This window comes from Phocoena phocoena, chromosome 1 (assembly GCF_963924675.1).
Source record: "Phocoena phocoena chromosome 1, mPhoPho1.1, whole genome shotgun sequence".
Lineage (NCBI taxonomy): Eukaryota > Metazoa > Chordata > Mammalia > Artiodactyla > Phocoenidae > Phocoena > Phocoena phocoena.
The window spans coordinates 7,971,836-7,997,017 of NC_089219.1; the positions used below are offsets into that span (position 1 = coordinate 7,971,836).

A 25,182-nucleotide genomic window follows, 5' to 3' on the forward strand; every position below is an offset into this window, starting at 1 on the left:
ATTCTCGAAGGCAGGGGGTAGAGGAGTATGTAGGGAGCTACAAAGGTTAGGCTGAAGGTATTTACTGACACTGACACTGGTCACACTGGTTTTCTTTGGCATGTTTCTGGCTGCCGGCTATGTGGGGTCTCGTCTGGCTTGTTTGGGATTCTGCACTTCTCCAGGCAGCGAACTCCTCCTCGCTGAAATGCTCCTCAGAGAATACAAGCTCTGTACCTGCTGGAGGCGCAGGCTAAGTTCCTGATTACAGGTCTGTTGAACAGCTTCCGTCTTCTTTATGTCCCAGTTCAAAGCAACAGCCAGTGCTTTAGGGTCCTCCTTGGCAACCAACTGCGGCAAGAGTAAGAACCATTAAGAACCAGCACCTCTGCTGCTCTCATAATTTTCTTTAGGGGGTGAGAATCGGCAATATCAGTCTGTGTCATGTCTTTACGCTGAAATGCCAGGTCCCCTTCATACTCAATTGTCACAGGCCTCTTCTCACCACACAACACCAACAGGAAAGGACATCTAGAGAGTAGTTTACTTGGAGCAACAATAAAGTCCTCCGCTCACAGGAAATTTAGCCAAGCTCAAGTCAGTACAGCTTCTTTCCCTTCTAGCTACACCAAGGAAGTACTGGGAACAGGGGCAAGGGTGAAGCATAAGAAGGAGCACCAGGGACTTCCCTGGCAGCCCAGTGGTTAAGATTCTGCACTCCCACTGCAGGGGGCACAGGTTCTATCCCTGGTCGGGGAACTAAGATCACACATGCCACTTGCCATGGCCAAAAATAAAATAAAATAAAAAATAAAAATAAAATAACTGTGAAACAACAGATGAAACAAAAACACAAGCTACAGCAAATCCCCCCCCCCAAAAAAAAGGAAAGAAAGAAGGAGCACCCACTTTGATATGTTCCCTTCATCAAGCCTCCAGTTCCTTGGTCTGAGGGCACAAGATGATCCCCTTGAGTGGGCCTCTCTCAAGGATATTTTATGTGCTTCTATGGCCTATGGATCTTTTTCAACCACTGACAGATGCATCTCAGAAGCCTGAGCCCTGCTATTCCTCCCTGTCGGGGTCAGACATTTCATTACCTACTGTGGACCAGAAAATAATGTTTGATGATCTGAGGGAGGGCAACCATTTTGTTTAAGATTTGGATTAAATGAGATGTTTGCAAATGCTTTGCATATAATAATGGGCAAATTGACAGCTAATGATTCAAGGTCTGCAGAGGTGAAAAAAACTTGATACAAGCCTCTCCTTGCAAAGGTCAGGGTCCCTGGTGCTTGCCCACCTCCAAATCTTTACTAGACAAACTCAGCTCTGGCGCGGGTTTCTCCTTCAGCGCATTAAGGATCTGGCTCGTAAGTGCAATTTCGGAGGAGCTCTCTCCAATACCCGTGTCAACTGCATCCCTCTCATCACCGACGCCAGCTTTGGACTCTGCAAAGCAGATGTGAGACAGAGATCAGCACACCATGTACACATACAGCCATACCAACATCCAGCCAGAGCAGGCAGCTGGGCAGACAGAAGCCTGTCATCTCAAGATGCCAGCAGCTGTGGTTTCACTGTTCTTAACCACATGGTAAGCACCTGGCTCCCTCTCAAGGAGATGCTCTACTGAGTTCTCAGTGTAACTCCCCAGCCGATGAATCCTACCTTGCTGCTTCAACAGGATGCTGCCCTCCTTCTCCAAAGCCCGGAGGTAAAGCTCCAAGAGCTGCTTGGACTGACGGGCTTCCTCTCTCTGGTCAAGGACCTGCTGGAGGGTGTTCTGGAGCCCCTGGACTGCGACACGACTTTGGCTGAGTTCCTGAGCCAGCTCTGAACATGGGACATCAATAAGCATCTGACAAACAAATACGGACTTTAAGAAATCGGAAAGTACTTTCTAAACGTGATGTTACAGCTCTCAAATACATCAATTTCGCAGACTCATTACATCCAGTTCCCAAAGTTACCTAATATATGGCTGCCTGAAAGTCAGGAAAGAGGCATGTAATTTTTTTCAGTTTTCCTCTGGTGAAAAAATTAGGAAACTACTGCCTTAGTGCCTTATTAAAAACAAAACAAACAGAAATAGGGTCACAGATGTAGAAAACAAACTTATGGTTACTGGGGGGGAGGGGGAGGAGGGATAAATTGGGAGACTGGGATTGACATATACACACTACTATATACAAAATAGATAACTAATAATGACCTACTGTACAGCACAGGGGACTCTACTCAATACTCCATAATGACCTATTTGGGAAAAGAATCTAAAAAAGAGTGGATATATGTATATGTATAACTGATTCACTTTGCTGTACAGCAGAAACTAAAACAATATTGTAAATAACTATACACCGAATAAAAATGAAAACAAAACAAAATCCTCATATTAAATAACCCATTGTACATTGTACAGAATATAAAGGAGGAGGTGTATGATCACTTGTACAATGAATCAGTATGAGGCTATTTCAAGCAAAAGTCTTTCTGATGATTTTTTTTTTTTTGCGGTACGCGGGCCTCTCACTGTTGGGGCCCCTCCCACTGTGGAGCACAGGCTCCGGATGCGCAGGCCCAGCGGCCTTGGCTCATGGGCCCAGCTGCTCCGCGCATGTGGGATCTTCCTGGACCGGGGCACGAACCCGTGTCCCCTGCATCGGCAGGTGGACTCGCAACCACTGCGCCACCAGGGAAGCCCCTCTTTCTGATGATTTTAACCTTAAACATTTTTATTATACATGTTCGTACTTTGAACGACTATTTTTCAAATATAAACTACTCAGCTTTTAAATGACGTGTTCAGTCTGTGAAATAAGGGAGACCTCACTTATCATACCCTAGATTTTAAGAAGGCTCAATCTTTTGGCATATACAGCATTAGATTAAAAATAGTCTTCAGGGCTTCCCTGGTGGCGCAGTGGTTAAGAATCCGCCTGCCAATTCAGGGGACACGGGTTCGAGCCCTTGTCTGGGAAGATCCCATATGCCGTGGAGCAACTAAGCCCGTGCGCCACAGCTACTGAGCCCTCATGCCACAACTGAAGCCTGCGCACCTACAGCCCGTGCTCTGCAACAAGAGAAGCCACCGCAATGAGAAGCCCGTGCACTGCAACAAAGAGTAGCCCCCGCTCGCCACAAGTAGAGAAAGCCCACGTGCTTGCAATGAAGACCCAAGGCAGACAAAAATAAATTAAAAATAATAATAATTAAAACATAATAAAAAATAAAATAGCCTTCATAAGAGAAAGATCAAACTGTTGAAATTCTTGGAGAGTAAATCTAACTTCAGCTGCAGATTAGAATATGGAGCTTAATAAGAAATACAATAATAAGCGTTTGCATTTCTCGAGCATGTACTATGTATCAGTGAGAAAATTGATGTAAAACGCTTAGGACAGAAAGTGGCGAGGTGGGCTGCTCTAGATTGGGAAAGGCCTCTTTGAAGAGGTGACTTTATAAGTTATCCTTAACTTTCATATTGCATCAATTTTCGAACAAGTAGTATTAATATACATTCATAAGGTTCAAAATTCAAGAGGTACAAACCTTCTGAGGTAAGTACTAGTATTACCACCACCTTAACAGATGAGGAAAATGAGGCAAGAACAGTTAATAACGTCCCAAGGATCAGTCAGTTCTAATCCTCAGGACACTGTGTAATTGATCCCTGGGCTCCTCCCTTCCCTCCCATCTGTTCTCACTCCCCATGGTCCCTGAGATGGTGGTACCTTTCCTCTACCTGTCGCATGGCCAGCCTCTGCCAGCTCCTGTCCTAAGCTTCCTTGTACAGCCTAGCTGTCAGGGCCAGGCTCACTCATATTCTGGTATCCCTATTTTGGTAAGGACTGCTGTGCTCCTTATTCTAGGGGTATCATAATATACTAGTCTGTGGGATGGGAAGGGATCTCATGACCCCTTTCTGTTTCCTTTTTTTTGGCCACAGGGCATGTGGGATCTTAATTCCCCAACCAGGGATCGAACCTACACCCCCTGCAGTGGAAGCGCAGAGTCTTAACCACTGGACCGCCAGGGAAGTCCCCCCTTTCTGTTTCATAAAAAAGAAAGAACAGGGCTTCCCTGGTGGCGCAGTGGTTGAGAGTCCGCCTGCCGATGCAGGGGACACGGGTTCGTGCCCTGGTCTGGGAAGATCCCACGTGCCGCGGAGTGGCTAGGCCCGTGAGCCATGGCCACTGAGCCTGCGTGTCCGGAATCTGTGCTCCACAACGGGAGAGGCCACAACAGTGAGAGGCACACATACCGCAAAAATAAATAAATAAATAAGAAAAAGAAAAAACAAGAAAGAAAAAAAATCAAGCTTGCTCCTGCCCTCCCTCTGCCTGCAACACTCTGGCCCCAACCTTTCCATGGCAAGCTTCCTCTTGTCCTTCAGGGTCTCCTCTTGGGACCTGCCAATGTTTCTCAACTAAATTCTATGAATTTATTCTATGCACAAGCATGTGTGAAAAATGACACTGATCTAAGCTTTTTGCACCACTGACTAGAAGAGCAAGACTGATGACACCCACATGTACCCCAGTGGGGGAGTCTCATTAAATAAGTCATGGTACAGACATGAAATGGAATATTATGCAGTGGTGAAAAAGAGGTGAGGATGTCTTTTATAAACTGATCTGGAATACTTTCCAAATCTTTCTTTAAGACAGAGCAGAGGGCTTCCCTGGTGGCACAGTGGTTAAGAATCTGCCTGCCAATGCAGGAGTCACGGGTTCGAGCCCTGGTCCGGGAAGATCCCACATGCTATGGAGCAACTAAGCCCGTGTGCCACAACTACTGAGCCTGCGCTCTAGAGCCCAGGAGCCACAACTACTGAGCCCATGTGCCACAACTACTGAAGCCCGTGCACTTAGAGCCCATGCTCTGCAACAAGAAGCCACCGCAATGAGAAGCCTGCGCACCGCAATGAGGAGTGGCCCCCGCTCGCTGCAACTAGAGAAGGCCTGCGCTCAGCAACCAAGACCCAACACAGCCAAAAATAAATACATAAATAAATAATTAAAACAGAGTAGAGATGTTTCCACTTGTGTGATATAGGGGAGGAGGTGAAAACACTTATGTATTTGTTTGTATATAAAATATCTCTGGAATGGGAAACTGACAGATTGGTTGTCTCCAGGAAGGGGAAGTTGGGTGGCTGGAGGCAGGAGTCAGACTTTTCCTGTATATCCTTTTTTTTCTAAACAGCTTAATTGAGGGATTTCCCTGATGGTCCAGTGGTTAAGACTCCACGCTTCCAATGCAGGAGATGTGGCTTCAATTCCTAAGATCTAAGGAACTAAGATCCCACATGCCCCGTGGCCAAAAAAAACCCCCCAAAACCCAGCTTTATGGGGATGTAGTTAATATACTATACAATGCACCCATATAAAGTGTATAATTCAGTGGGTTTCAGTATAATTAGTGGTCTTGTGATAGTGCAGTCACCACCACAATCAGTCTTAGAACATATTCACCACCCCAGAAAGAGCTGTACCCATTAGTAGTTCCTCCTTATTCTCCCTCAAAACTCCCCACCAACCCCATCCCTAAGCAACCACTAATCTACCTTCTATTTCTATGGACTTGTGTATTCTGGCCATTTCATATAAATGCAATCATAAAATATGTGGCCTTTCATGTCTGGCTTCTTTCACTTAGCATAATGTTTTCAAGTTTTATCCATGCTGTAGCATGTATTAATACTCCATTCCTTTTTATGGCTGACTAATATATTCCATTGTTTGGATATACCACATTTTATTTATCTAGTTATCAGCTGACGGACATTTGGGTTGTCTTACTTTCTGGCTACCTGTGTATCCTTCTATACCTCTTGGATTTTGAACCATGTGAAAGCATTAATATGATTTATTCACAATAAATATACACGTGTAAAAAAATCACCACAAGGTCGCCTCCTTCCAGGAGCCTTCCCGCCACTCTTGGCACACTGCCCTGTCTGACATGCTGCTTATTTTGTCTGCCTCCTTCCACCAGGACTTGAGTTCCATTAGAGCAGGGACTGTGTCTGGCTTGTTCACCATTGCACCCCTGTGCATAGAACTGTCAGGCAGAGGACCGGGGCTCAATAAATATTTTTTTGAGTTAACAATACTATTTTTATCCTAATTCTACTGGAGAGGAAACATAAGCAGGGAGGCTAAGTTACCGGTTCAAAGTCACACAGATGGAGCTAAGATTTAATCTGCATTCTTTAGCAGTACATCCTTGACCCACGCCTTGGTCCTAAATGGGTCTAGGTGAGGCCTTGGCGTCTGTGTTTTTAAAAAGCTCCACTGGTGATTCTGATGCAGGGTTAGGGGTGAAAATTTCCTACTCTAGGTGAGAGAATTAGAAAATGAAGAACCTTGGTTGTCATCTAAGAATTACTTAAAAATTAAGAAGCAATGAAATTATTATGGCAGGATGCATGGCAACTAAGGCGCTGGGGGAAGCACAGGCTGGCGGAACGTGGCTATGGGTTGCGGAGGAGGCTTACGTGGAGGTCCTCCTCGGACAGGAGGATGATGCTGGACAGGTCTTCTTTCAGCTGCCTGGCCACATTCTTCCACTTCAACCCTGCCCCGCTGTCTGTTTCATCTCCGTCAAAGGACTCTTGGGTAATCCAAGCCGTACCTCCATCTGATACATGGGAGAAAATGCCGGTCAGAGTCAGATTAACGGGAAGTGCTGTTTTCACTTCCTCCTCCAACTCAGACCTCAAGGATGTCGGCACATCCTTCCGACAGATCACTTAGAATAATTTAGATGGTGAAGGAAGCACCTTTTCTCAGGGATTCATGGGGAAGCCAACCCCATCTAGGACCTTAATTTTCCCTCTTGTTCCATCTTCCATTTCTTTCTTTCTTTTTTTTTTTTGGCTGCAGCATGCGGGGATCTTTGGCATGAGGGATCATTTGCTGCAGTGCGTGGGCTTCTCTCTAGTTGTGGCGCGTGGGCTCCATAGCACATGGGCTCTGTAGTTTGTAGCACGTGGGCTCTCTAGTTGTGGCATGTGGGCTCTCTAGTTGTGGTGTGCAGGCTCAGTAGCTGTGGCGCGAGGGCTTAGTTGCCCTGTGGCATATGGGACCTTAGTTCCCTGACCAGGGATCGAACCCACATCCCCTTCATTGGAAGGTGGATTTTTTTTACCAGTGGACCACCGGGGAAGTCCCCATCTTCCATTTATTTCTGTGTGAAACTGCTCTGTATTCTTTTATGGAAGGAAGCCACTTAAATCCAATGTATGCTTATGCATACCCAGGATACTGTCACACTTCCCTTTTTTTTTTTTTTTTTTTTTTTTTTTTTTTTTGTAGTACGCGGGCCTCTCACTGCTGTGGCCTCTCCCGTCTGGCTCACGGGCCCAGCCGCTCCGCGGCATGTGGGATCCTCCCGGACCGGGGCATGAACCCGCGTCCCCCGCATCGGCAGGTGGATTCTCAACCACTGCGCCATCAGGGAAGCCCTAGGTTAGTTTTTGTGTCTGTGGGTGTGTTCTATTACTGTATGCAAAAACATTCATCCTCATCAGCACTTCTTCTGTGCTTGGGGATGGGTCTTATCCTTGACTGGAGCAGGTGCAGCCACTGTTCGCTGTCCCTTGGGCCCAAGTACAAAGGTGGCTGGGAAAGCCATTGCTGAAGGGTGACTTCCTCACTTTAGTGGCCTAGGGAATTTCCTCAAGACACTTTTTTAGCTCTTTGATCCTTGCCCGTCAAAATTAGTTCTCTTTGTATTTCCAGTGAGGATGATGCTAATGATGGTGACAGGTAATATTTATTTGTCTTACTGTGTACCAGGTAAGATCTGAATGCTTTCTATCAGTGGCTCTCAACTGGGAGTGATTTTGCCCATCCCACCCCCAGTAGACATTTGACAATGTCTAGAGGCATTTTTGGTTGTCACAATTAGGGTGAGGAGATGCTACTGACACCTAGCAGGTAAAGGCCAGTGATGCTGCTAAACATCCTGCAAGACACAGGACAGCAACCCCACAACAAAGAATTCTCCGGCCCAAAATGTCAGTAGTACTGTTGAGAAGCCCTGGCTTGATATGTACTATGTTCTAGTATCCTTCCAACAATGCTAGGAGACAGGTACTGTAATTATTATCTCAATACGGGGCTGAAATGTTAGATAATTTGCTCAAGGTCACGTGGCTAGTAAATGGCAGAGCCAGGATTCAGACCAGACAGTCTGACCCAACCTGCGGCACAGATCTCTCTCCCTTGCTGCGTTTTAGTTGCTGTCGGTCTGTGAGTTATTTGAGAACTGAGCCCGTCTCATTCATCTTCATCCCCAGACTCAGCACCGCTCTGGTATACAGAAGGTGCTCAGTAAACGTTTGCTGCATAAATGCTTAAAACAGCCAACCAAACAGCAACCAGGTGCCTATGCAGTAAAATAAATCATGATGGATGGTATATAGTATATACGGCCACCAGCATTTCTTACCTGAATTGTTGTAAGCCCACTTCTCATTCCCAGCCAGTGCCACAAACTTAGTATTGGCAGGAAGACACAGGAAGTAATCGTCATCATCCACTATGGTGCCATCCTCTGCCAGGACCAGGGTGACTGGTGCCAGGGACTTGTCAATGGCCAGAATGTCACAAGCTGAGAGGAATAAAATATTTGGTAATTGACAAGTATCCATAGGGAAATTACATCTGTCCTTGCACTCTCAATATGTATGCCCCGGGACTTCCCTGGTGGCACAGTGTTAAGAATCTGTCTGCCAATGCATGGGACACAGGTTTGAGCCCTGGTCCGAGAAGATCCCACATGCCACGGAGCAACTAAGCCCATGTGCCACAACTACTGAGCCTGTGCTCTAGAGCCCGCGAGCCAGAACTGCTGAGCCCGTGTGCCGCAACTACTGAAACCCACACGCCTAGAGCCCGTGCTCCGCAACAAGAGAAGCCACCGCAATGAGAAGCCTGCGCACCGCAGCGAAGAGTAGCCCCCGCTTGCCTCAACTAGAGAAAGCCCCCATGCAGCAACGAAGACTCAGTGCAGCCAAAAATAAATTTTTTAAAAAAAGTATGCCCCCAGAGCCTAGAAAAATCCCTGGTAATAATAACTATAATAACTATAAGATGACCACTAGTACTAATATAACACTTACCATGTCCCTTGTACTGTACTAAGTGCTTTTCACATACAGCATTTAATTTCCTAAAAATCCTATAACACAGATACTATTGTTACTCCCATTTTTACGGATGTCAAGCCCAAGGCTCAGAGAAGTTAAGTAATTTGCCCAAGGTCACACAGTAAGTGGCAGAGCCGGCATTTCAACCCACACAGTCTGGCTCTTGAAAATGTGTTTTTCTTCCAGCTACTCTACACCCACATTAGGATGCACTTGAGCCTTTACTTGGAGGAACAACAAACCAAAGTCTGATTTGATTCCTTGAGAACAAGCAGTCTTTCATTCATTTCCTCAGTGGTCTACTCAAATTCTCCCATGTGTCAAATGTCACAAAGAAAAAAGAGAAAAAGAAAAGAAGAAAATTATAAAAAAGAAAAGAAAAAAAAAGACTTTATGTTCTCACAGTATCTTTCTTGGCAGCCTTACTAACCTATAGGAAAGTATAAGAGAAGCAGAAGGCAGAAGTTTGTAACAGTAGCTTTTCATCTTTATGATCACTGGGCAAGAGGCTTTGTCCAGGGCAGGTCTGTACCATCCCATTTAGTAATGGCAATGCCTAAAATGCTAATGGGACTAGAGTAGGCAGAGAAGTAGCCAAGAGACTACAAAGATCACTGGGCAATGCTGTCTTTCACCCAAATAGAACAGCAAGCCTTGTAGAGGCCGAGCTCCAGAAACACAAGCGCTTACATAAGCCTCTGTGCCAAATGCATCCAGCCACTGCACTGATGGGGCACTAAAACTTAAGCAACTTCATGCCAAGCAAAAAATATGTAAACACTTATATGGCAAAAACCACGTCACTAAAGCATTTAGAGTGCTTTGGCTGTTCCTGCATCTCTGAAAGACATCTGTCTGATATCTAATGGGCTTGGTGACCCTGGGAGGAAGCCCTGAACACGCTGACACACACGTCCACTACATGCCCGGGGATGACACACACGTTTAACCAACAGAACTTCTCTGGGTTAGCAATTTACTGCTTACAGGCCAGCAACATGTAAGTTATTTGAATATCTCATCTCCTTCCAGAGTCCCAATCCTGTGGAGCAGGGCTGGAAACACGCCCACTTTGCTGATGAGAAAACTGGGGATGGAGAGGTGGTTAAGTGCAAGGTCAGGCAGCTAGTAACGGTATGCGGCTCAGAATTTCTGTCAACTCGGTCACTCACAACAGACGTTCCTTGTCCGGCCCTCCCGGATGGTCGGTAACAGCTCCCTCTTTACCGCACAGATACCTGCCAGAGCTGACTGTGGAAACCCGCTCCCACCCCGCCGTAGGCTCAGCTGGGGGACCCAGTACAACCTTAGGGAGCCTGAGTGGCAGGAATACAGTGGACTGAGTTCGATCCAAAATCTGAGTCATCTGAGGCGAGGCACCGAAGTAGAGTCTGTCTTAATTCGCATATTGCTTCCCGTCTGCCTCTCCACCATATGAATCTCACACAAGATAAATTAAGTTAAAGTGCCGGAAAACGCTATGAAACTGCTAAACCGCCATATCCACCTGAGTCATCTCTGTTCCAAGGCTCCACTCGAGCGACAAGAAGCCCCAAGTCGCCTCTCCTGACCCCGCCTTGCCCCACCGGACATCCCCATCTCTCCCCCGGTCCCTTCAGCCCGGGCCCCGGCCCCGCAAGTCCTCGCCCCCGTCCCCCCAAGTCCTCGCCCCCGTCCCGTGCCAACCCTTGCTCCTCAGCTCCTCGAGGCAGGAGGCCGCCACGCCGTGCTGTTCCCGGCTGTGGTTGCGGCACAGGAGACACTGCTTTAGAGCCCGGATCTCGCTGGGTTCTGGAACACTGGGTCCCCCGACCACCTCCGTCATCTTCAGGGTCTGACCTGACCAACACGGGGACGTCAGGGGGTTAGCCGCGGGAGTCCTACCCAACTCCACCCCCACGGCATGCCGGGAGATGTAGTTCTCGCTGTAGCAAATCACGCGTGGGAACAAGGCACGCCGGGAGGTGTAGTTCTAGTTGCAGCTAATCCCCTGCGGCCCCGGGGGCATGCCGGGAGCTGTAGTCTGTGGGTTCAAAGCCGACTTAGGTCGCGCAATCCGGACGCCGGAGGTGGGTTTTTTTTCTGCCTTATATTAAGGAGTTGCATTCGCGCGTTCAAAATGAGGTCAATAGGGATTTACTTTGTATTATGAAGGACACGCCCGTATACTCCCTTGAATTGTTACAGCACTCCTTTCTGTATATATAGATAGATGGCAAGATATTAATACATAAAGCAGTGTCATTGTACTGTGTTAATTTGTTTTTCCTTTCCAACCTGAACAAATCTATAAAATGTCCCAACCTTCACGCTGATCTGAAGGAAGTCAGTTTTAAAAAATGATGAGTGTAGCTTTCAGTCTGGCTGAAAACATAACAGAGAAGCATAAGGTACTCGCACATTTCCACTCTTTTTTTTTTTTAACACTAAAGAGGCTTTTAATTATGTAATATTATCTATAAGTACAAAGACTTTCCCAATCACGTCACTTAGAGATAATTTTATCCACTGCTCTGTTTGGCAGCCAGTCTCTTGTCTCCTCAGCAATGGTAAGGCGGATACCCTTTCCACGAGGAAGAGAGATCCACGGTTTGTTGCCTTTGCCAATAACAAAAATGTTGGAGAGCCGCGTGGCAAAGCTATTGCCGTTGGCATCTTTCACATGAACTGCGTCAAAAGAACCAGGATGTCTCTCCCGGTTAGTGATCACACCAATTCTTCCCAGGTTAGCACCTCCAGTCACCATGCACAGGTTACCAGTGTCAAATTTGATGAAATCAGTAATCTTGCCAGTCTCCAAATCAATCTGAATGGTGTCATTCACCTTGATGAAGGGATCAGGGTAGCGGATGGTGCGAGCATCATGGGTCACCAGATGAGGGATTCCTTTTGTCCCCATAAAGACCTTTCTCACTTTGCATAACTTATACTTGGCCTCCTCAGGTGTAATACGATGAACAGCAAAGCGACCCTTGGTGTCATAGATCAGATGAAAATTCTCTCCAGTCCTGTCAATGCTGATGACATCCATAAAACCAGCAGGGTAGGTTGTATCAGTGCAGATCTTGCCATCAATCTTAACGAAACGCTGCATGCAGATCTTTACTTCATCTCCTGTTAGGGCATATTTAAGTCTGTTCCTTAGGAAAATAACTAGAGGGAGACATTCCCTCAGATTGTGGGGACCGGTAGATGGACGAGGAGCAAACACACCAGTCAGTTTATCCAGCATCCAATGCTTTGGAGGTGCTACGCGCTTCAGGTGCTTCCTGGGACCACAAGCCATGGCTGCGCTAGGCACGGAAATAGCTCCACTCTTTCGATTCCCTGCTTCAGCTCTGCCAATTGGGTTGGGACCTCGGAACGAAATGCTTAAATAACTAGATTAAACATTAAGGTCTCAAAGAAACCAGAGAGAAAAGGGTAAATGCGAACCACATTACTTTTGAGGTTGTTCAGGTGCTGCTTGACGATACATCTGTCTTTGTTCTAATACTGCTACTTATGGAAAAGTCTGTGTTTTTCACTCCTGAAAAACTAACATTTAAGATTAAAGTAATAATTTAAAAATTATCAGAAAGTTTCCTTGCTTAAAAAGGGGCATTCTCCGCGCACCGCGATGAAGAGTGGCCCCCACTTGCCGCAACTAGAGAAAGCCCTCGCACAGAAACGAAGACCCAACACAGCCATAAATAAATAAAATTTTTTTAAAAAGGGGGGGCATTCTATATAAACAAGGAATAATTATCAGCCCGTATTCATTCAGGGTCAATCTCTTTCATATTTTGTTTATTAAAGGAAATAAGATATTATGAGAAAAAGACATGTAAAATTGTTTGGTAGGAGGAATTGTTAACTGAGGCAACCCTTTTGAATACACCATCATTGATCAAAAAACAACTGCAATGTAACTGACTGATAGTTCTAATGTATGCAACCCTTTCGTATAATTTCGCAGTTAGCTTAAAATCTAACAACTCAACCGCTATAAAGTGAAAACAGTTCGTAGAAGCCTCTCCTCTCCAAAAAAGCCCCCTCTTCCGAATTCTCCTAATAGACCTGCATACCGTTATCAGACTCCTAGCTCCAAGATGTAATTGCGTGTGTGTGTGTGTGTATTTGGCCTAGACTTGAGAGCAGGGGTTGAGTCTTGCATCTTTTTATTTCTCGCGGCTACTAAAGTGCCTGGCAAATGGTAGGCACTCGACTGAACCATCAGTTAATTAATTAATTAATTTCCAGGTTTCTTCACATTCATTCACTTATTAAATACTTAGGGTGTCCCTACATGTGCCCAAGGCACTGTGAAGATGGGCAGAGATTTAATTCAATAAGTATAATATACATATAAGAAAGCAAAAAGGACAGGCATCGTTCTTGCTGGAAAGCAGAGACCTAATGGAAACAGTAAGCGGTGTGAGGGACGTGGGAGCTCCCCTCTACTCCCCGGGCGTCCCCCATCGACAGCTCAGTTCCGGCTACTTTAGTCTGGGCGAGAGAGCGAGAGCGAGGGCGCTTGGGAGAAGCCTCGCCCAGCGGCGATAGACTAGTCAGGCCTCAGAAAGATGGCGTCTTCGGAGCAGGCAGAGCAGCCGAGCCAGGTGAGGGTAGTGGGACTGCCCCGCCGTACCGGCGGGGACCCCGCTGGAGGGGGCGCTCGGCGGGTGGCTGGGAGCCCGGTGGGGACCCTGAGCCTCGGAAGCCGGGGGCTCCGACCTCTTGCCCCCTCCGGGGCCCCGCCCCTCCCCGGGTCCTCGCCGCCCGGCCCCTCCCCGCGTGACCCCTCCTTGACCACATTCCCGAGCACGGGCCCGGGGGCGCCCGAGGGCCCCACCCTCACTTCCCGCCTGCCGGCCCCTCGGGTCCCACTTGTGCTTGGCCAGGTCGGTGGCGGGACCCTTGAGAGGTCCCCCAGGCTTGAGCTGCGAGGGCCCCTGCTTGAGGAGAGGGGTGAGAGAGGCTGGATCGTTCCCGGCCCTTCCCTCTCGGGATAGGCCTTACTCCATCACGGTTCCCTCTCTCTCGCAGCCTCAGCCTTCTGGGTGGCCCCGCTGCCAGCCTCTTCGTCTTTAGTCACCTTTGCGTTTTCCCTGCCAAGTTGGAGGGGGGGAAATGTACTTGGACCCTCTCAGTGCGTTGGTAGGACGTGAACTCACTGTAATGAACCGACGCCACCGAGCTTTTGGCTGGTGATCCGTCTTTGCTGCCCAGAGTTAGGTTTTCTTGGCCAAGGGCTCTAGCTTTTCAGCCACAGACTCAGCCGAATCCCACTCCAGTCGGGGGACCTTGAGGACCGGTGCTCCTGCCTGTACGTCTGCTGTCAGGAAGCAGTGGATGCTAAGGCCTCTGTAGGCGTTTGTAGTCCAAAGGTGGGGTGGGCTGAGGTGAGGACGATGGGGTAAGCGGTACCTTACAATTACGGAGTGTGTGCTGTCATGCGGAAGACAAATTACGCTTATTATCTCGTTTAATGCTCATTACAATCTTTATGAAGTACGGGCTATTAACCGCCATTTTGCAGGGTCTGTAACGCGCCGCAAATCAGTTGCCTGATTAAGCCTGGGTTTGAACCCGGCTGCTTTTGAGTCGACTAGTTAGCCCTACATGTTTAAGTTTCGTTAGGATTAGGTAGAGGAGGAAGAAACTGCTTTCAACCTGAACCTCATCACTCATCTCTCACCTGCTTGAAACACCTGTGGACTTCTCAGCGGCCTCCTGGTATTTCAGTTCCTTCCTTGGAAGAATACGGCTTAGTGTTTCTTACTACTCTTTTATTCTTCATGATAATTCTGTTACAGGAATTGCACATAGAGGAGTTGTGAGTTCCCCAGACCAGCTTCCGTTAGCAGAGTGAATGATTCAGAGAGATGTCCAGCTTGTAAAACCTGAGAAATATCTAGGGCTGATTCTGGTCTTCTCACTGTCGGAAATTCTGGAGTGTGGAGAGTGTCCTGGTGGTGGGGTGGGCCCTCCTTTCCTGCCTTAACCCGCTTAGCTTGCTGAAATGCTGAGGCTCCTCAGAATCTAGGTTCCTCTGAGCTGTTACATGTTAGGAATGCCCATAGGCTGGGATTAAAGGATGCCAGCGCGTGTAATTTGCCTGTGCTGTGAAGGTTACTAAAAGTTCTGCCACTCGGAGCCTTTGTAGTGCCCAAGGTTTCCTTTGGTTCTGGAAATTGTCCTCTCTGTACACGTGCAAGGGATCTAGGTTCCTTAAGGGGGCTGGGCCAGCACTTGTTTGGTTTTCAACTCTGCTGCTGCTTTGCCCTCCTTTCCAAAGCTGATGGAGATGGGATTGCGTCAGAAAATGCTGACAGCTTGGGAAAAAACTTGAATGCTTTACGCCAAATTCTGTCACTGACAATAAGCTGCAAATGCACACATAAAACAAAATTTTTTTTTTAAAGTTTTATTTTTGGCTGTGTTGGGTCTTCGCTCCTGCGCGCAGTCTTTCTCTAGTGCGGCGAGCGGGGGCTACGCTTGGTTGCGGTGCGCGGGCTTCTCCTTGCGGTGGCTTCTCTTCTTGTCGAGCACAGGCTCGAGGCACGCGGGCTTCAGTAGTTGTGACTCACGGGCTCTAGAGTGCAGGCTCAGTATTGTGGCGCATGGGCTTAGTTGCTTCGCGGCATGGGGGCTCTTCCCGGGCCAGGGCTCAAACCTTGGTCCCCTGCATTGGCAGGCAGTTTCTTATCCACTGCACCCCCAGGGAAGCCCCAAATGCACACATTTAAAGTAAACCAACTCTCTTTAGCAGTTGCTTCTCATTTCATTTTCTAGTCCTGATCAGTGGGTTTCCCATTTCTCCAGTAAAGCAGAGTGGAACTGAAAGAATGAACTGTTTGGGTATTTCCTCCAAACCTGGTTTGTGTCTGAGAAGAACGCATCACACCTTTGGGACTGAGGCAGTATTCTGTCTCTCATAGAAAGTTTGTTAGTTGGCCTTGTGGCATCAGTCTCTCATTTTGAAAGATTAAGGGTAGATAACCAACAGTTTCTTTCTTTGAAAGGCAGTGTAGAGCAGTGGTTAAAAGTATGGACTCTGGAGCCATCCCTACTGGTCTAGGATCCTAGTCCCACTACTTACCAGCTGTGTGATCTTGGACAAGTTACTTAACTTCTCTGGTCTTAGTTTCCCCATCTGTAAAATAGGAATAATACTAGTGCCTAACTCATAGCATTGCTCTGAGGATTAAATGAATTAACTTATTTTAGAACAGTGCCTGACACAATGTGTTACCTATTATTATTCCATTCAGTAAACTCTGGAGTTTCACTTACAAACCATCTAAGCCTTTTCTCAATCCCTATTAAAACATTTTTTGGGATATGAAATTTCATATGTTGACCACCAGTCCACTAAGGTTGGTTTTTAATTTGCTCGGGAGTAATTTCCTTGAAATTTAAAGGAACACGCTGAATGCCGGTGTTTATCCTAGCTGTCCTTTGTGCCTTTTTAGATTTCAGCGATATACTTTCGTTTTCATAATGGTGTAGTCTTTTTAGGCTGTCTTCAAAACAGTCTGTTGGAATTGCATTTATTGCTTATCCTGTTTACTCCACATTACTTGGTTTTGTATGGCTAATCTCTTATCAAAGTCCCTTCTAGTCTGTACATGTTATGGCCCATAGGAACGGGAAATGTCATCCCTATTTTTGTACTTTCCCATCAGTTTTTCTGTCTTTAGTGAAGGGCAGAAGCATGGTTCAATCTGACTGTTTAATGGTTGTTGAATATTGAGACTTATTACGGAACATAGATTTCTAATCTGTTCAGGTTCACTGGATATAATAAATTTTGGACTGAGAAAACACAGAGGCAGGGAAGGGAGAAGAGTACAGCAAAGATGTTACGGAGTGGAAGAGCATGGCCTTGTATCCTGACAGACTTTGCTTTGAACTCCAGCACTCACTCACTATTGGACTTGTCACTCTACCTCTCTGAACCTCAGTTTTCTTCTCTGTAAGATGGGAGTAATAATAATCCCATTTGAGGGTTGACTGAAGCCACAGATGTTAAGAGTGTGTGTTGCATATTAAGTGCTCAGTGAATGTTGGTTTCCATCTCCAAGTTTCTGTACGCAGTTTTGGAAGATTATTGAACCCTTGAATAACAGTAGTTCAAACAAGACATTTTTCCCCTCACTCTTTATTTTGAAAAGTTTCCAACTTATAGGAAAGTTGAAAGAATAATACAGAGAACTCCTGTAAAACTCCCATAAAAACTTCACCAAGATACACTGTTTACATTTTGCTGAATTAGCTTTATCTCAGTCTCTTTATGTATATTTTTGAAGGATTTGATAGTAAGTTACAGACATCATGATATTTCATCCTAGAATACTTCATCTTGTCTCTCATAAGAGTAAGGTTATTCTCCTACATAACCATAATACCATTATCACACAAGAAGTTTGGTATTGATAAAATATTATATACTAATACCACATTCAAAATTCTCCAATTTAAAAAAAAATCAGGATCCAATGAAGAAATAGGGAGTGCATTGATTTGTCTCTTTAGTATGCTTTAATTTAGAATGACTCCCTAGCCTTTAAAATTTTTTTAAATCTTTTTACTGCTGTTTAACATACACCCAGAAATTACACCAATTATGTGTCCAGCTTGGTGAATTTTCACGGAGTGAGCACACACTTGTGTAACCAGTACTCAGATCAAGAAATCAAGCGTTACTGGGACCTCAGAAGCCTCCTTGGCGTCCCTCCCATTACTAGCCAATTCCCCAAAGCTGCCCCTATCCTAACTTAAAATCCATAGATTAATAGCTTTCTGAGTGACCAAGTCTTTGTGGCCAAAAGCTTTACTGTGGAATTCCAATAGATGTGTTGTGGTCAGTTTTGACAAATGTATATACCTGTGTAACCACCACCACAATCAACATCAAAACAGTTCCAGTATTCCTGAATGTTCCCTTACCTTGCTTCCCAGTAAATCCTAGCCTTTGGCCTCAGGAAATCTGAACTGCTTTTTATCGCTATAGATTATATTTGTCTCTCCTAGGATTACATACGAATGTTTTCATAATGTAAATATTCTTTTGTGTCTCACTTTTGCTCATAATAGTGTTTGTGAAATTTATATTGTATGTCTCGGTAATTCATTACTTTTTATTAGTGGGTAGTATTCCATTGTATAGCTATACCACAGTTTGTTGATCTGTTCACCACTTGATGGATTTGGATTATATTAATTACCTATTGTATAACAGTGTTATTATAAATTTAGCAGCTTAACGCAGCACACGTTTATTGTCTCACAGTTTCTGTGGGTCAGGAGTCAGGACACAGTTCAGCTGAGTCTCACAAGGCAGCAGTCAAGGTGTCTGCCAGGGCTGTGATCTCATTGGAGTCCTGACTGGGGAAGGATCTGCTTCCTAGCTCATGTGCTTATTGACAGCATTTAGTTCCTTATGGACTTCAGACTGAGGACCTCTCTTTGTGACTGGCTGTCACCCAGGACCTGCCCTCAGTTTCTTGCCACATGGGTCTTCCCAGGATGGCCACTTGTTTCCTCAAAGGCAAGTGGACATTACAGTCTTAGATATTGTAACCACATGTGTGTAATTACATGCATTCTGTCACTGTTACTGTACTCTGTTGGCCAGAAGCAAGTCATAGTTCCTGCCCACACTCAAAGGGACAACACAAGGGCATGAATACCAGGAGGTGGGGATCATGGCGGTCACATTAGAGTCTTTCCCCCACATGATTGGTTCTAGTTTGGGGCTACTATAAATATTCAAGTGTGTTTGTGAATACATATGTTTTCATTTTTCTTGGTAAATACCTATGAGTGTATTTACTGGGTCACATGCTAAGTGTATGTTTAGTTCTATAATAAATTGCTTACGTGTTTTACAAAGTTGTAATATTTTTCATTCCACCAGCAGTGTATGAGCATTCCAGTTGCCCCACATCCATATCAACCCTTGGTATTGTCTGTCTGTTTTAATTTTAGCCATTCTAGTGAGTATGTAGTGGTATTTCACTGTGCTTTTAATTTGCATTTCTGTGTTGACAAATAACATTAAGCAGCTCTTTTCATGTGCTTATTGGTAAAGGCTGAGGTTAATTTTTTTTTCCCCATATGGATATCAGTTGTTCCAGCATCATTTGTTGAACAGATTACCCTTTCTCCATTGAATTATCTTGCCATCTTTGTCAAAAATTAAAAAAATTGTATATAATAGGTTAATTTCTGGACTCTCTTCTGTTGCATTTATCTATGTTTCTCCTAATGTGAAGGAAATACAGTTGACTTTTGAACAACAGGAGTTTGAACTGCCTGGGTCCACTTATACTTGGATTTCTTTTTCAACAAATACATATTACAGTGCTACACAATTCATGGTTGGTTGAATCCATAGATATGGAGGGCTAACTGTAAAGTTACATGTGGATTTTTGACTGTGTGGAGGGTCAGCCCCCCTAACCACTGTGTTGTTCAGGGGTCAATCGTACTATCTTGAATGCTGTAGCTTTATAGTAAATCTTGAAATCAGGTAGTGTAAAGTGTTCTGACTTTATTCTTTTTCAAAATTGTTCTAGCTTTGGTCCATTGCTTCTCTATATAAATTTTAGAATCAGTTTATCAGTTCTTACAAAAAAGCTTGCTGGGATTTTTACTGGGATTGTGTGGAATCTATAGATCAGTTTCGGGGAGAATTGACATCTTAACAATATTGATCCTCTGATTTTGTAAAATGATATATGTCTCCATTTAGGTCTTTTTTTTTTTTTTTTTTTTTGTGGTATGCGGGCCTCTCACTGTTGCGGACTCTCCCGTTGCGGAGCACAGGCTCTGACGCGCAGGCTCAGTGGCCGTGGCTCACGGGCCCAGCCGCTCTGCGGCATGTGGGATCCTCCCGGACCGGGGCACAAACCTGTGTCCCCTGCATCGGCAGGCGGACTCTCAACCACTGTGCCACCAGGGAAGCCCCTCTATTTAGGTCTTTGATTTTCCTTAGTAGTATTTTAGAGTTTTAAGCGTGTAGGTCATGTACACATTCTGTTAAATTTCTCTCTAAATATTTCATTTTTTTGTATTTAATGTTTAAATTTCATTTTTAATTGTTCAGTGTTAGTGTACAGAAATAAAATTGAGTTTGTGTGTTGGCCTTGTATCTGCAAAGCTCATTTGTAATTCTAATAGTTTTTTGGGTAGATTCCTTGTTTCTCTGTAGATGATTATGTCATCTGCAAGTAAAGACAGCTTTACTTCTTGCTTTCCAATTTGTATGCCCTTTTTTTTCTTGCTTTACTGCACTGTGCAGGACTTTTAGTACAATGTTAAAAGAAATATTGGGAGTAGACATTCTTGCCTTATTCCTGATCTTAGGGAAAATGCACTCAATCTTTCATGTTTAACTATGATGTTAGCTATAGGTTTTTCAATTTCTAAATTTTTAAAATTTTTTATTTTTGGCTGTGTTGGGTCTTCATTGCTGTGCACAGGCTTTATCTAGCTGTGGTGAGCTGGGACTACTCATTGTTGTGGTGCACAGGCTTCTCATTGCAGTGGCTTCTCTTGTTGTGGAGCACGGACTCTTCTAGGTGCACGGCATTCAGTAGCAGCACGTGGGCTCAGTAGTTGCGGTGCACAGGCTCTAGAGCTCAGGCTCAGTAGCTGTGGCGCACAGGCTTAGTTGCTCTGCGGCATGTGGGCCTTTGCCAGACCAGGGATCAAACCCATGTTCCCTGCGTTGGCAGGCGGATTCTTAACCACTTCACCACCAGGAAAGTCCCAACCATAGGTTTTTTTGAAGGTCCCCTTTATTTTTACTTTGCTTAGTTTTTTTTTAATCATATGTGTTTTGAATGTCGTCAGGTGCTCTTTTTGCTGTCTGTTGAGTTGATTCTATTGTTTTCCTCCTTTATTCTGTTAATACGTGAGTTACGTTGATTGATTTTTCAAATGTTAAACTACTCTTGCATTTGTTGGATAAATTCCACTTGGTCATGATATATTACCCTTTTTATTGATATATAATGCTGGATTTGAGTTGGCAATATTTTGTTAAGGATTTTCACATTTATGTTTATGAGGGATATTGACTTATAGTTTGTGTGTGTGAAATCTATGTCTAGTTTTGTTGTCAAGGTAATGCTGGCCTATCAGAATGAATTGGGAATTTTTACCTTTTTTTTGGCTGCGCCACGCATCTTACAGGATCGCAGTTCCCAGACCGGGGATTGAACCCGGGCCACGGCAGTGAAAGCCCGGAATCCTAGCCACTAGGCCACCAGGGAGCCCCCACCCCCCGACCTTTTTTTTCTATTATACTTTCTGAAATAGTTTATTATAAGACAGCTATTATTATTTTCTTAAATGTTTGATAGAATTCACCAGTGAAGCCACCTGGGCCTAGCGTTTTCTTTTAAAATTTTAGTTGTAAACTTAATTTCTTTTTATTATTTATTTATTTATTTTGGCTGCACCAGGTCTTAGTTGCAGCATGTGGACTTCTTAGTTGCGGCATGCATGCAGGATCTAGTTCCCCTGCCAGGAATTGAACCTGGGCCCCCTTCATTGGGAGCATGGAGTCATACTCACTGGATCTCCAGGGAAGTCCCTTAATTTCTTTTTAAATTAAGTATTTTAAAATTATGTTTTAAATTATTAGTTATGTATTTTAAAAACAGATATAAGGCTATTAAGCTTTTCTGGTTTTTTCCTAGGGTCCGCTTTGGCATATTGTGTCTCAAGGAATTTGCAGTCATTTGCAGTTGTCAAATTTGTTTGTAAGGTTTTTCATAATATTCCCTTATCTTTTTTTTTTTTTTTTTTTTTTTTTTTTGCTGTACGCGGACCTCTCACCGTTGTGGCCTCTCCCATCGCGGAGCACAGGCTCCGGACGCGCAGGCTCAGCGGCCATGGCCCACGGGCCCAGCCGCTCCGCGGCATGCGGGATCCTCCCAGACCGGGGCACGAACCCGCGTCCCCCGCATCAGCAGGCGGACTCCCAACCACTGCGCCACCAGGGAAGCCCTCCCTTATCTTTTAAAAATTTTTTAAAATTTATTTATCTTATGGCTGTGTTGGGTCTTCGTTGCTGCAAGTTGGCTTTCTCTCGTTGCAGCGAGCAGGGGCTACTCTTTGTTGCGGTGTGTGGGCTTCTCATTGTGGTGGCTTTTCTTTGTTGCAGGCTCTAGGTGTGCGAGCTTCAGTAGTTGAGGCACATGGGCTCAGTAGTGGCTCACGGGCTCTAGAGTGCAGGCTCAGTAGTTGTGGCACACAGGCTTAGTTGCTCCGTGGCATGTGGGATGTTACTGGTCCAGGACTTGAACCCGTGTCCCCTGCGTTGGCAGGCAGATTCTTAACCACTGCGCCACCAGGGAAGTCCCTCCCTTATCTTTTAAATGTATATAAAATACGCAGAGATTTCCCCTTTTTCATTCCTAATATTGGAAATTAATGTCTGTTTTAATCAGTCTGCATACAGATTTATCAATTTTAGTGTTCTTCAGAACACCAGTTTTTATTTCATTGATTTTCCTCTGTTGTTTGTAAGTTTTAAATTTTATTTCTTACTATTTACTTTGGGTTTCATTTGTTCTATTTTTCTAGCTTCTTTTCTAAAGTCACTAACTAAAACTGTAAACTTCCTTCTAAGCACGGCTTTTGCTGCATTCCACAAATTTAGATGTGTTGTGTTTTCGTTGTCATTCAGTTCAGAATATTTTCTTACTTCCCCTGTAATTTCTTCTTTGACCCATAGATTATTTAGAAGTTTAATTTCCAAACATTTGAAATTTTTCCGTATTTTTTTCTGTGATTTCTAGTTTAATCCCATTGTGATCAGAGAACATCCCATTGTGATCAGAGAACATTTTCTATATGATTTCAAGTCTTGTAAATTTATTTTATGGTCTGTCTTGTTGAATTTTCCTTATGAACTTGAAAATACATTTTACCGTTGAACAATATAGATTTGAACTGTGCAGGTCCACTTAAAAGCTTCTTTAATAAATACATTCTTCATTACTACACTATTTGCAGTTGGTTGAGTCTGTGGATGGGGAACCTTGGATATGGAGGGTCAACTGTAAAGTTATATGTGGATTTTTGACTGTGTGTGGGTCACTCTCCCTCACTCCCTTGTTCAAGGGTCAGCTGTAATGTATATTTTGCTGCTGTTGGGTGAAGTGTTCTGGGAATGTTATTAGGCCATGTTGGTTGATAGTATTATTTAGGTCTTCTGTATCCTTACTGACTTTTTGATTAAGGTGAGAAGATTATTTAAATCCCCAACTATAACTATGGATTTGTCTTTTTATCTTTTAAATTCGGTCTGATTTACTTTATGTGTTTTGAAACTATTATGAGTGCATACTTATACAAGATTATTATGTCTTCTTGACTGACTCCTTTATTTTGGAAATGTCCTTGTTTATCATTGGTAATATCTTTTAGTTTGAAGTTGCCTGAGATTAATATTGCCACTACAGCTTTCTTATGATTAGTGTTTGCATGGTATATCATTTTCCATCCTTTGGCCTTTTAGCTATGTGTGTCTTTTTCTTTAAAATGGGTTTCTTGTCGGCAATATATAGCTCCATCTTTTACTTCTTTTTTTTTTTTTGCTGTATGCGGGCCTCTCACTGTTGTGGCCTCTCCTGTTGCGGAGCACAGGCTCCGGATGCGCAGGCTCAGCAGCCATGGCTCATGGGCCCAGCCGCTCCGCGGCATGTGGGATCTTCCCGGACCGGGGCACGAATCCGTGTCCCCTGCACTGGCAGGCGGACTCTCAACCACTGTGCCACCAGGGAGGCCCTATAGCTCCATCTTGCATTTTCTCCCCACCCAGTCTGACAATCTCTGCCTTTTAATTGGAGCGTTTTAACATTTCTTGTGGTACAAGTATACTGTTGGCAAATTCTAGCTTTTTTTTTCCTTTTGAAAAAATCTTTAATTTGTATTCATTTTTGAAAGATATTTTCATTGGATATAGAATTCTAGGTTGACAGTCATGTTGTATCTCCCCCCCTCCCCCCCGCCCCGCCCTCTGTGGGCATTTTAAAGATACTATTTTTTTTTAAATCTCAGATGGCTGAGTTTATATGTGTTTTTTTTTTTTTTCCTTCCAACACAAACGCAATGTGCACATGACCTGTCTATTCATTTTCTTTGCTGTGCAGCCTGGCATTGGGATTGGCGACTCTGATGGCCAGCGGGGCTGATCTTTCCGCAGTGGCTTTGAGTTCTTGGAGTAATCTCAGCACAGTAAGATTTGTTTCACATCAGCAGCCCTTCAAGCTCCTTGAAGTTGTGGACCAGGAACTTCCGGAAGCCACTGGGCAGCATGAACTTTGTTTTCCTGTTGCTCCCATAACCAATGTTGGGCATCAGGATCTGGCCCTTGAATTTCCTGTGCACAGTGCCTCTGGATTTCTGCCAGTTCCGCTTAATTTTGACATATCAGTCTGACTGGTGTGGGTTGAACTTCTTGGTCTTTTTGACAATCTTGAGCTTCACGAGGGGTTTGAGGGCGGCCATGGTGGCTGCCACCTCTGTAGGCAGGCCAAGGAAGAGCTGAAGATACTGTTCCATTGTATTATTTTTGGTTTGCACAGTTGCTGATCAGAAGTCTGAACTCATTCTTAATTTTGATTAATTTTTTTCTGGCTACTTAAAGGATTTTCCCCTTTTCATGAACTTTGAGCACGTGATTATGGTGCACCTTAGTCACTTTTGTGTTTGTTCTGCTTGGAGTGTGTTGAGCTTCTTTGTGAGTTTGTAGTTTTCATCAAACTTGGAAATTTTTCAGCCATTATTTCTTCAAATATTTTTCTTTTTTTGGTCTTTTTCCCCCTCTCCTTCATTTTGCTCAGTTTCTCTTCCTATGTTTTCAAGTGCACTTACTTTTTTTTCCCTGCAGTATCTAACCTATTGTCATTACCATTCAGTGAAATTTTTATTTCAGACGTGTTTTTTCATCTCTGGAAGTTCTATTTTCTTTTTATACCTCACATTTCTCTCCTTACTATGATCATGTTTTCCTTTAAATTCTTTTTTATTTATTG

General features: G+C 44.5%; 2 protein-coding genes and 1 pseudogene across 2 annotated transcripts; all 3 read right to left on the reverse strand.

Moving 5' to 3' along the window:
* Positions 1–117: 117 nt before the first annotated feature.
* Positions 118–10,967, reverse strand: DFFA (DNA fragmentation factor subunit alpha). The gene is made up of 6 exons (XM_065897924.1): positions 10,829–10,967; positions 8,443–8,604; positions 6,485–6,627; positions 1,651–1,840; positions 1,283–1,431; positions 118–330 (listed from the first exon to the last, which is right to left on the reverse strand). The coding sequence occupies exons 1-6, from the start codon at positions 10,965–10,967 to the stop codon at positions 118–120; spliced, it is 996 nt and encodes a 331-aa protein (XP_065753996.1).
* Positions 10,968–11,643: 676 nt separating this feature from the next.
* LOC136127046 (small ribosomal subunit protein eS4, X isoform-like) lies at positions 11,644–12,428 on the reverse strand. Its single transcript, XM_065882466.1, is given in 2 exon segments — positions 11,644–11,681; positions 11,684–12,428. Coding segments are annotated over 2 exon segments (783 nt in total).
* An 11,845-nt stretch (positions 12,429–24,273) lies between these two features.
* On the reverse strand, positions 24,274–24,655 carry LOC136135508 (large ribosomal subunit protein eL32-like; annotated as a pseudogene).
* Between the last annotated feature and the right edge of the window lie 527 nt (positions 24,656–25,182).

Coding starts and splice junctions, on each gene's coding strand:
- DFFA (XM_065897924.1), bottom strand. CDS start 10,967: ATGACGGAGGTGGTCGGGGGACCCAGTGTTCCAGAACCCAGCGAGATC. Junction 6,628..8,442: donor GTGGGCTTACAACAATTCAG/GTAAGAAATGCT, acceptor CCCATGTATCAG/ATGGAGGTACGGCTTGGATT. Junction 1,841..6,484: donor TGTCCGAGGAGGACCTCCAC/GTAAGCCTCCTC, acceptor TTTGTTTGTCAG/ATGCTTATTGATGTCCCATG.